At 41.0% G+C, this 11,642-nt stretch overlaps 2 protein-coding genes across 2 annotated transcripts in view; one reads left to right on the top strand and one right to left on the bottom strand.

Annotated features, from left to right (window-relative positions):
* stt3b (STT3 oligosaccharyltransferase complex catalytic subunit B) overlaps window positions 1-8,444 on the top strand; it is an 83,695-nt gene extending 75,251 nt beyond the window's left edge. Inside the window, exons 12-16 of the mRNA XM_020606770.1 lie at window positions 1,103-1,274; window positions 2,031-2,204; window positions 2,439-2,552; window positions 4,059-4,268; window positions 5,658-8,444. Coding sequence (XP_020462426.1) covers window positions 1,103-1,274; window positions 2,031-2,204; window positions 2,439-2,552; window positions 4,059-4,268; window positions 5,658-5,738 — 751 coding nt within the window. The 3' untranslated portion in view covers window positions 5,739-8,444. The remainder of the gene's footprint in view (window positions 1-1,102; window positions 1,275-2,030; window positions 2,205-2,438; window positions 2,553-4,058; window positions 4,269-5,657) is intronic.
* Window positions 6,937-11,642, bottom strand: part of kiaa1143 (KIAA1143 ortholog) — a 6,576-nt gene continuing 1,870 nt past the window's right edge. The window contains exon 3 of the mRNA XM_020606772.1: window positions 6,937-10,904. Within this exon, the coding sequence (XP_020462428.1) occupies window positions 10,690-10,904 (215 nt within the window). The 3' untranslated portion in view covers window positions 6,937-10,689. The remainder of the gene's footprint in view (window positions 10,905-11,642) is intronic.

Here is an 11,642-nt window from a genome sequence, read left to right as displayed (position 1 = left end):
ACAGCAGTGAAAAATGACATTTAAAAGGTGCAGCAGGACCATCTCCTCTTGGGGAGGAGGAATCCCTCTTCCAGGACAGACAGACGTGCAATATCATGTGTATAGAATAAATCACTGTAAAATATTTAGCAGTATGGACAACCATAATTAAATTTGTTTATTTTAAACATATCTGAAGAACATTGTATAAACAAATTTGAGGAACATGATCCTGGAGGACAGGCCACCTTCCAGGTGCCTCCAACAGACCCAAACCACACAGCCTTCCCTTCAGACAAAGACCTGGTAGGAGGACAGACTACACCACCAGACTAAACCCTGCATAGAGGATCATAGGCCTTATTCAGGTTAACTTTGAAGTACCCTACAATTAGAATTTCATCAGAATTAGTAACAAGGTCTGAGATGAAGTCTCCAAATTTTTCTAAAAATATTGCATAACAAGTGCCATCAAATGAAACTATGATGGCTGTATTTTGCTTTGACCTTTATTTCTAAGAAGAAATGCTCCTAAGAGTCACTTAAATAAGAGGCCCCCAGAGCCATTCACCTGAGTTGCATAGGGGTGGAGACAGATATAAGACCTGGGTACATAAAACAATAACTGTGTACATGGAAAGTGTGAAATTGTTTTGTAATTTGGGTGAACTGACCGGGACACAGGTTTCATTGAGAGGTTTGCCCTTTAGTACAATATCCAGTGTGAGCTAATGTCTGAATTTTGATCCTTAAGTCTTTGTCTGATATTAATACTCTATACAAACATACCTATTTGGGGGTGGCTGTGGCTCACGAGGTAGGGCAAGTCGTCTTCTGACCAGCAAGTCGGTGGTTTGACTCCCAGTCTCCCCACATGCCCCTGAGCAAGACACTGAACCCTAAAATACTCCCGGTGGCTTGACTAGCACCGTTGTGTGGCAGCCTTGTCATCATCGGTGTGTGAATGTGTGTGCGAATGGGTGAATGGTGTATAATCTCCCTGTAAAGCGCTTTGGCCAGTGCATAAAAGCGCTATATAAATACAGTCCATTTACCATTTATTTATGACTGTACCTCCGTCTACCACTGCGTCACCCTACCCATCTGAAACTTTCTCCACTAGCTCCCGTAACATCCTGGATGACTTCAGGGAGGCCTACTATTGGCTGAGGCAGAACACAGACGAACATGCCAGAGTGATGTCCTGGTGGGACTACGGCTACCAAATAGCAGGCATGGCAAACCGAACCACGCTGGTCGACAACAATACATGGAACAACAGTCACATAGCACTGGTGAGAGCTGCTGTACCTTTAACCATGTCTGGCATTTGACCTTTCACTTCTGTTCCATGTAAACACATTCTCTTAAAATAAACTGAATAAAGGGGCACTACAAAGGTTTGGTTTACTCATGATGGGGTGTACTACTCAGCGCCTGAACACAGTTGTGTAATGTCTTCTTTGGTTCTGAAGGAGTTTCAGTTTTTTTTAAAACAGAGCTGCTGAAACAAGTCTTTGTTGTAAACATACCTTAGTAAGACTGTCATAGCCGCATGTGGTTCTTTTCATGTATTCCTTGCTACTTTTTGTAGAAAATATGTATTTCCATACCCAAGCTGTGATAACCATTAAAGTTATTTGCTCAGACTTGACAAAGGATGAACTCCCCAAAAGATACAACTGTTTTCACAAGCTGGGGAGGCAACTGTGGTGTGGTGGGCAGAGCAGTCGTCTCCCAACCAGAAGGTTGAAGATTCGAATCTCAGTGCCTGCAGTCCACATGTCGAAGTGTCTTTGGGCAAGACACTGAACCCCCCCCCACAATGGTTAGAGCCATCGGTTGAGGTGGTGCCGCAGATGGCTGCCATCGGTTCTGTACCGGAAACAAATTCCTTGTGTGTAACATACTTGGCCAGTAAAAGTGATTCTCCTTATCCTGTACAGCGTGCCCCAGACCTTGCTGTGTAAAATTTGTGGACTGCCCCTTCAATAATTTTAAACAAGCTCTGTTGACTTGAAATTGTAAAACTGCAATGTCTTTGCCTACAGGTGGGTAAAGCCATGTCATCTAATGAGAGTGCAGCCTATGAGATCATGAGGTCACTGGATGTTGACTATGTCCTGATCATATTTGGTGGGGTAATTGGCTACTCAGGCGATGACATCAACAAGTTCCTGTGGATGGTGCGCATCGCAGAGGGGGAACACCCCAGGGACATCAGGGTGAGAGAGATGTCACACATACTTTATTTCACTTTACTGTAGCACAGCAGTTTTTAAATATTAACTAAAGAGATGGTGGCTGTCTGCAAAGTGGAATTCATATGAACGTTTAATGTGCTCTCCTTTGAGAGGAATCACACCCAGTAGTCGTGTGCTTTAAGATATTTAGCTGCAGTGTGCATCAGTTCACTTATTTTTTGCTCCATGTCTCCTCATCTCACCTCTCAACCCTAGGAGAGTGACTACTTTACCCCACAGGGAGAGTTCAGAGTGGACAAAGCTGGCTCCCACACCCTACTCAACTGCCTTATGTACAAAATGTCATACTATCGCTTTGGAGAGATGCAGGTATGTCATTATTAATAATCCTTCTACAGAACATTCCTCTTACTGAGTAATTGATTGTAAAGGACATCATGCAGTCATGGCCAAAAATATTGGCACACCCTGCATTTCTGTCAGATAGCACAACAGTTTTCCTAGAAAATTGTTGCAGTCAAATTCTGTGGTTTTCTGGTATTTATTCCTTTTATTTGCACTGGAACGAGATGAAAAAGCAGAAAAACAGCGAAATCTGATATATTCCACACAGAACTCCAAAAATGGACCAGACAGAATGATTGACACCTTTTGAAAATCATCAGAAATAGTTGTATTTCAAGCATGTGATGCTCCTTTAATTTGTAAAGAAACTCACCTGTGGCAATCAGCAGGTGATGGCAACATAGAAATCACACTCACAACCAGTTAAAATGGAGAAAAGTTGACTCAACCTTTGTGTCGTGAGGACACTGTTAATTATCAATGGCTGAGGATCACAGATTTGTGTGTGTGCAGGCACAGGGTGTAACAGTGTCAGCTTGCACCCTGTTGCCACCTGAATAACAAGGGGCACTATGGTAGGAGACCCAGGGGGACCCCACCGCTGACACAGAAATACAAAGAAGCCAGACTGGAGTTTGCCAAAATTTACCTGAGGAAGCCACAGTCATTCTGGGAGAATGTCCTGTGGACAGATGAGACTAAAATAGAGCTTTTTGGTCGAGCACATCATTCTACTGTTTTCAGAAAACAAAATGAGGCCTTCAAAGAAAAGAACACGGTCCCTGAAGTCAAACATGGTGGAGGTTCACTGAGGTTTTGGGGTTGCTTTGCTGCTTCAGGCACTGGATGTCTTGACTATGTGTATGGCTTTATGAAATCTGAAGACTACCAGTGAATTCTGGGGCACAGTGTAGGGCCCAGTGTCAGAAAGCTGGGTCTCCATCAGAGGTCGTGGCTCTTACAGCAGGACAATGACCCAAAGCAGACTTCACATAGCACCAGAAATGGTTTCAGACAATGTGCTGGAGAGTTCTGAACTGGCCAGCAATGAGTCCAGGTCTAAATCCCACAGAGCAGCTGTGGAGAGATCTCAGAACAGCAGCTGGGAGAAGGAAGCCTTCGAATCTGAGAGACATGGAGCAGCTGGCAAAAGAAGAGTGGTCCAGAATTCCAGTAGAGAGGAGGAAGAAACTCACTGATGGTTACAGGAAGTGACTGATTTCAGTTATTTTGTCCAGAGCGTGTGCTACCAAATATTAACTTGAAGGTGTCAATAATTCTGTCCAGTCTGTTTTTGGAGTTGTGTGTGGAATGTATCAGATTTGGCTTTTTCCCTGCTTTTTGTTGTTTCAATGCAAACAAAAGGAATAAACATGAGAATACCAAAGAAATTGTGACTTAAGCAGTTTTCTGGGAGAAGTGGTACGTAATCTTACAGAAATGCAGGGGGCATTGTTTTTAGCCATGACTGTACATGAGCTAATCAAAATAATTTCATACAGGAATAACTTTGTTTTCATTTCTGTAAAGTTGGACTTCAGGACACCTCCAGGCTTTGACCGGACACGTAACGCTGAGATTGGCAACAAGGACATAAAGCTGAAGCACCTGGAGGAAGCCTTCACCTCAGAGCACTGGCTGGTCAGGATTTATAAGGTCAAAAAGTTGGAGAACAGAGACCGTGTGGAGCAAAAGCCACGAAGCACTGACACCACTAAGCAGAAGTACACCTCCAAAAAGGTAGGCTCCTCTTACCAACTGGACTCCATCTACACTGGCATTACATTCCAAGAACAGTGGATTGAGAGTGCACTGTATACTCACAGCAACAGAGGCTGTGTTTATTTAATGGAATCCACAGTCAAACATTTATCAAAACAAAAAGTAAAGGTAGAGTTTGCACTTTGGCACCAATTCCAAGGACCTGTTGCTCATGCTTATGGGGGCTGAAATAACTGTGTAGTGCATCTGGTAGGATTGTAAACATTCAGATATATGAGCAACATTACAGTGATGAACAGCTGTTACTTTTACCTCGTGTCCAGGTTTAAGTCTGGCACTTTGTGCAACTTCAAGCAAAGAAATAAAGTGAAATACAACATTTTAAGTTTCATTATATATGTCATTTAATATTATACAGCTTCCTGCATCACAGTCCACCCCTCACAACTGTCACTTTCAAATGTAGCTAAAGCTACAGGTAAAGGCAGTATCCATTCAGCCAGTGAGCTCACAGGAAACTGTTTATGTGGGAAGCTGTCTGTCATGGTCATGGCTGTCATCAGCTCCTGACAGTGAAACCTGTGCCCCACCTGAGGATCCCACGCCCAGGGTGGGATTGGACACTTGATTGTTTTCATTAGCATGATTGACAATGCTTCATCTTAAAATTGGCGGCTCTCTGCTTCCACCTGGTGGACAACACTGAGCCACAATACATGTTTTCACTTTTTATGTTGTGAAGCTAATTTTCCCCTTTGAACATATTTTTCATTTACACATGCATACATAAAAGGGAGAAACAAAGTGTATTTTATTACAGTTTACTTTTTGTTTTAAAGTTTATTTAAAGCTCTCATTCTGTTGCTTTTTTAAAAACTATCATCCACTGAGCTGGACTTTTTTGTCAGTAGTGTTTTCCTTTTTTTTAACCTTAAACACTACAAACTAACTTTAATTTGCAACTGGGGCTCTTGCTGTTGTGTACACAGTGTCCAGTTTTAAACCTGCGCAGTCGGGCCCAGTTCAGTCATGACTTGTATTTTCCCTTCCATCTTATTTCTCACCATTCATTTCTACCCAGACCATCAGTTTACAGCTTTTTATTTGGGCTCAATATTACTTTATATATCTGTAAACATAAAGGAATTTAACTGATGGTATAACACATTTAGTACAGAAAATGAAGCAGTCTAGATCATTATCAACAAAGGGCCAAAGGTGTAGGGCCACCCATGATGGCTATACATTTGAGTACAGATGTTTTTATGACAAATGTAGTCTTTTAATCTAAATGGAAAAAAGTTGGATCCAATTATGAAGAACATTTATTAGCATGTTTAAATGTCAGTGGTTACTGAAGGACAGCGGTCTTGGCTTGATTTTTACTGGACATTTCTCCTCCTGCAGACAGCCAAGAGAAAGCGGGGATACATCAAGAACAAGCTGTCCGTCAAGAAGGGCAAGAAACTAACTAAGAAATTTTTATAGGAAGACCCCACCACCACCACCACCAGAGGCACACTGGACAGGAGAAAGGAAAAATCCCAAACACAAAACTTTCAACAAAGCAAGCGGCCAACAGTAAAATCCACCAAGCAGATGAATAAGGAACTCCAGAGGCTCTCTTGTCATCATGAGCGTCCTCATGAGGACGTCCACGCTGACAAGGTTGCCCTTTCCAAGCAGAATGTGTTGAACCCCAGCTGACCTTTGACCCTAAAAGGAATGTGAATGAGGCAGAGAACAGTAGATGTCTGGTAGTATGAGATCCTCCCCACACTGGAACTGTGACTTTTGACTCGCTTTTCTTTTTTTTGTACTTGAATGTTCTGTGAGTGATGGGAGACAGAGAAAGCAAGAGAGATTAGATGTCCTTAATCCAGGGACTCCATTTGCAACTCTATGCATCATTCAGACCACCATTCTACCATGTTACAGATTCAGATTCAGGCCTGCTCAAACTTAGATTAAGGTGATTCTAGGATCACTGAAATGGTCTTTCCCATTGTTGGAATGTCTCCAATTCTCAAATATGTTTGATGGTACAGGAATGAGAGGAAATGGACTTGACCTGCCCAACACCCAGGTATAGGAAACCCAATGTGGTTGGATCACAGTAAGCACATGGGTACTGGGTAGTCTGTTTTAATGTATTTCATTTCTTTTTACATCCTCCTTGGGATCCACTATCAACAGAAGTGTGCATGTACACATACAAGCCAACAAGAAGCATCACCCACATCCAGCCTCATACTGCTGCACTGACAGGATACAGATTATTTCTGAATCAGACTGCACTGGCTACTTAATTTCCCCTTTCTTAACTTGGGTCTGATTTTCATAGTCTGTCAGTAACACTGTACTCCCCATTACTTGAGACCTGGCAACATAGCTAAAAACATGTCTTACAGACAAGGAACCATGAACAAACAGGTTAGGTTATTCAAGTTTATTTCTAAGAGAAAAGAAAGGCAAAACAGAAAGTGATGACACAACAGTCCGCTGGAAACATCATCACAGCTCAGACTTCTGGGCTCAACTTGCTGAAATTGTATGTACAGTCCTCCTCTAAAATGGAGGAGTATTACCAAAACTTAAGGTACACTCTGTTTTAGAAACAATTAAAGTGTCTTCCCATAATTTAGTATTGCAAGTTCATTAAAATTGTGGACTAACAAACTTTTACTTTTTTTTTTTTTCAAAAGCAGAGCAGAGGCCAAAACATTTGTTTTCTTTCTAGTATGGGTCAAACTCCAAAAATGCTAGAACCTACATTTCCCATAATGCAACTGGATAGCATTTTTCACTGGATTCTCCTCCTCTCTTTAGCACTGACTTCTTTCACACCCAATATGTCCAGTTTGTAATGTAGGCTTTCTGCTAACAGTACATCATCTCAGCCCAAACCAAAATGGCCCCTGAATGCATGACTGGGGTTATAGTTCTCACAGTTTGGAAAGCTCCTCCCAGATCACCACTCACAGGCTGAGTAGTCCTCCTTGTGATGAGTAAACTGAACTTGTGTAAAATTAGTGGAGTGCCCCTTTAAAGTGGTGTAATCTGGCTAAACTGCTGTTGGTGTCCAGTCTAATTGTCTGAATGCTTGTAAATCTTGCATTTTGACTTCTAATGACTTTGAGTACAGTGTTATTAGAGCTGAGAGAAATTATGACCCATGCTATGGCACTCCTAATTTGTAATGAAACAGAATGGTCTTTTAAGCTGTGCCAGTTCTTAGCTGCACCGTTTGCACATTAATAACAGCACTGGACTCCACATGGAACAGGCCTGTAGGAGCTCAGTGCTGTTTAAGATGCTTCAGGGAAGCCAGACCAAGAACCACATTTTATCAGTTAATGATGAATGAAGAAATCCAGTCCAACAGAATGCTGCATCTGTCTTGACAGATACAGTAACAGGATCAAACACACTCTACTCCTGCTAATTATTCCTTGATGAATTTAGAAAATCTTCTCATTACATGCTGGTGGTTCTTTTATAACTGGCTGAATTTTCACTGTCTCTTCATTTGTAGCTCCATCATGCAACCAGTGACATAGCATTGTCAGCAGTTCCTTTTGTGAAACAGCCTTCCCTTAAAATGAATCTGCCTTATTATTCTTCTCGAAAATATCCTAAGAAACATCGATCCGGCTCGAGCTGACTTTGATTCTGTTGGGAGGTTTTGTCAGAACACCATCGTAAGAAAGTCCAGGTGGAGAGGTTTGCACTGGCCTTAAAAGAAACCCTTTCACAATCTTATTTCCAGAGAGCAACAGTCAGTGAGGGTATTTATTACATGACAATGGAAGCTGCGATGACTAAAACAAGCATAGCATCTGATCATGAGACGCAAGGGTTTTGTTTTGATTTTCAATGTTTCTTCCATAAATTGTAATGATCTGGAAGCAGGTGTGAGAATGAAACGTGCCGTTTTTGAATAAAGCTGTTGAAGTAACCCTTGTTTTTATTTCTTGCATCTCGTATGCAGAACGTACGGTGTTACTGTCATTTAACATAGACCTTTCCACACGGCTGGTCTTCAGTGCCAATTAAGGTGCACTATATACCATAGCGTATCACTCTGGAGATACCCTTAACTAGTCTGCTTCTGGATTAATGCTAACTGAATGGATTAGATTCTATATTAAAATGGATAAAAACCAATTCCACTTATAAATGAAATTGACATTTGAAGCAAAATTATAGAAACCACGTTGATTGATGTACTTCAGCACAGCCTCATGATGGTGCTAGACAAAGTTGGGCTTCATCCTCTGATGACCATGCATGTTTGGCTCATTTCAACCAATACAGTCTGAATACACAATGGTGCGATGCAGCTGATACCCACACTCGGTGAGCTTACAGACCAGAATACTGTACCGCTGCTTTAATGTTGTTTTTCAAATGTTACAGCCATAACCCGTCTCTATTCACACAATAAAACAAATTCAAAGAATAAAAAACCAACTGCATTGACAAGAATGCATTGTTTCTGTTACAGCTCCTTTGTCGAAGCTAGAAAATATTCTTGCTGTCAATACATAATGAACACAGCGCTTCCACACTACTTGTGAACACCATGACACCTCTGATGAATACAAATGAGCAGGACTTAATGGGAAGATTCAAACACAGAAACAAGAGGAGCTCAGTGTGTATGAGAGGCAGGTGTTCCACCTTCAAATGACAGGTATCCTCCATGGGTTCTTAATCCATACACCAGGAGGGTGGAGAGTGTGTCGCACTGTCAGGCTACATGACAGGAGCGACTGAGACGAGGCCTCTCGCTGTTCTTTTGTGATGGAAAATGACTGAGTCTTTCCTAAAGACACAAGAACCGTCACTGGATGCCGTCGGCAGAGCTTTTAGCTAATCAGTCAAAAACAAAATGTGTCCATTTCTCTGTTTGAATGTACTTTTTAAAAACGGCATCTAAAATAATTAGTCCCTGGGCAGTGTGGAATTAGGCCACTTACAACAACCAGCCAAAATCAAACTAGTAACTCCAGTAAGAATAATTAATCAACCTGGTGTTTCTCATTTTTGTTTATCAAATTGTTTGGAAAAAAGAGTGCCAGTCAGTTATTTTTATTTTACATTACTGTTCTCCATTTTCTAGTGTGCAAATGTTTTTATACGGGTGTCCATTAATTTAAACAATTCAAATCAGCTTTATTATACCTCAATATTTGATGAACGGTCTCAGTCTATAGGCAATGTATGCTTGTTTGACATAGGTAGACCATCACAGTCAACATTACTCCACCTTTTCTGGCACATATGACTTGAGCTGGTGTTGCACTGAAGCTGAAGGCTGAACTGCAGCTGTCTTCATTGACACACATCTGGTTGTTCATACCCCCTCGTGTCCAGCAACAGTTTCAATACAAAAAAGGCCACATTATTTTCAACTTAAGGCAACATCCACTTATTCTTGGGATTTGCTTTGCAGACAGAGCTCATGAATGCACTGCTGTTCCTGAATGAAGGAATCCTTGTTTTTAAATTGAAACCGTGATTTAAGAGAGCGCAATTTTCAATTTGCAAGCCCGTGAAGCTGTGATTTTCATTTGAATTTACACAGTTACCAAAAGCTGTATCAGTTGAATGTTTCCGGCAAATGTACTCAGCTGTACTTTATTAACAACCCTTTAATAAGCTCTCTGCTGCTGAAAATATCTCAGCTTTTTTGGTTTTGTTGAAGAACACATGCCACTATCATTTGTTCAAAATAAAAGGAGTGTGCTGTGTCTTTGCTGCTCATAAAATACTGAGCTCATGTGAACAGACTCGTACACAGTCAGACATGACCTCTGTCACCATTACCATGACACATAAGCAGCATTTATCAATAAATATAATGCCAAGTTTGAATCAATAAAACAATCATAGTAAACAATTATTACACTAATATTAAGAAATGCAAAATAGATTTGTTTGATTCTATTTATGTAGAGACAACATTGATATACAGAAATAAAAACACTGAGCAAAATCACAGGTTTTCCTCAGATTGTTCATCCCTAGCTGGTTTTAACTCGGCAGACGTTCGACCTGTGGCTGTCTGAGGGTCCCTGAATGGACCAACTGCTGATGAACATCATCCCTTTTAAACTTTGGTTTAAAAATAAGCGTCTCAAATTGTTCACTGTGATGGATTACTTATGCAAGTGACTTGAATCTCTGCAGGCTGCTTTTCACAGAGCGCTCAAAATAATGAACACGTTGTAGTTTTTAATCATAGACTATTTGTAGTCAGTGGGCTAAGATATGCAAAACCACTGGCACTAAAGAGGGGACAGGCTGCATGCACTCTGTGGATGAATTCCACACTGAATCTGTTTCAAACTGTCATTTTGCCCCTCAGCCTTCACCTCAGCTCCCTGAAGTCATCTGTTACAGGGGTTAATAACTACATTTCACTCGTTACCGTTTAGTCCTCCTCATTCTCATCTCCTCCAAATGACAACAGGCTGTTATTCTTTACTTTCTTTCCAGATGTCACTTCCTTCTTCTCCTCCTCCCTCTCTCCTCCCTCACTCTTCTTCTTTTTGCTGGAGCTGGCAGTGATGCCCTGGAATTTGTCTGAGGAGGAGCGCTTGGCCGGTTTCTTGAAAAGGATTTTACCATCAGCAGGAGGTTCATCATCTGCAAGCAAGATAGATGTCTGTGATTCATTTAAGATTGCAAAGACAAGGATCTACCTTTTAGATGCTTGCTGTTGCTTGGCAACATACAACAGAATTTAAAGCTCCCCTCCAGCTCTGTTTGGGGATATATATAAAAATATACACACAATAATTCTAAGTGCATGAACAGAGTGGCCTTTTGTTAAGTTTAGGTGTATCACTTAGTTGTCAGTACAGGCATCAGGGAGACAGACCTACAGTATGTGCTTTAGTGTTATCTCACTGAGCATATCCTTCTAATGTAATTGTTTAAAAAAAAAAAACTAAGTTTCCCATGGGAAAGGGCAAAATTAGACAGATACAGTTGTATGACAGTGGTTTTGTCTATCTTTTGACAAAATGCTTACAGAGTAATGTCCCATATACAGTGGGGCAAAAAAGTATTTAGTCAGCCACCAATTGTTCAAGTTCTCCCACTTAAAAAGATGAGAGAGGCCTGTAATTTACATCATAGGTATACTTCAACTATGAGAGACAGAATGAGAAAAACAAATCCAGAAAATCACATTGTCTGATTTTTAAAGAATTTATTTGCAAATTACGGTGGAAAATAAGTATTTGGTCAATACCAAAAGTTCATCTCAATACTTTGTTATATACCCTTTGTTGGAAATGACAGAGGTCAAACGTTTTCTGTAAGTCTTCACAAGGTTTGCACACACTTTTGCTGGTATGACGCAGGGACTCTAGAGGTTAT

This window comes from Monopterus albus, unplaced genomic scaffold (assembly GCF_001952655.1).
Source record: "Monopterus albus unplaced genomic scaffold, M_albus_1.0 scaffold81.1, whole genome shotgun sequence".
Classification (NCBI taxonomy): domain Eukaryota; kingdom Metazoa; phylum Chordata; class Actinopteri; order Synbranchiformes; family Synbranchidae; genus Monopterus; species Monopterus albus.
The sequence above is the reverse complement of the archived record's forward strand: the minus strand, read 5'-3'. Positions and strand labels throughout refer to the sequence as shown.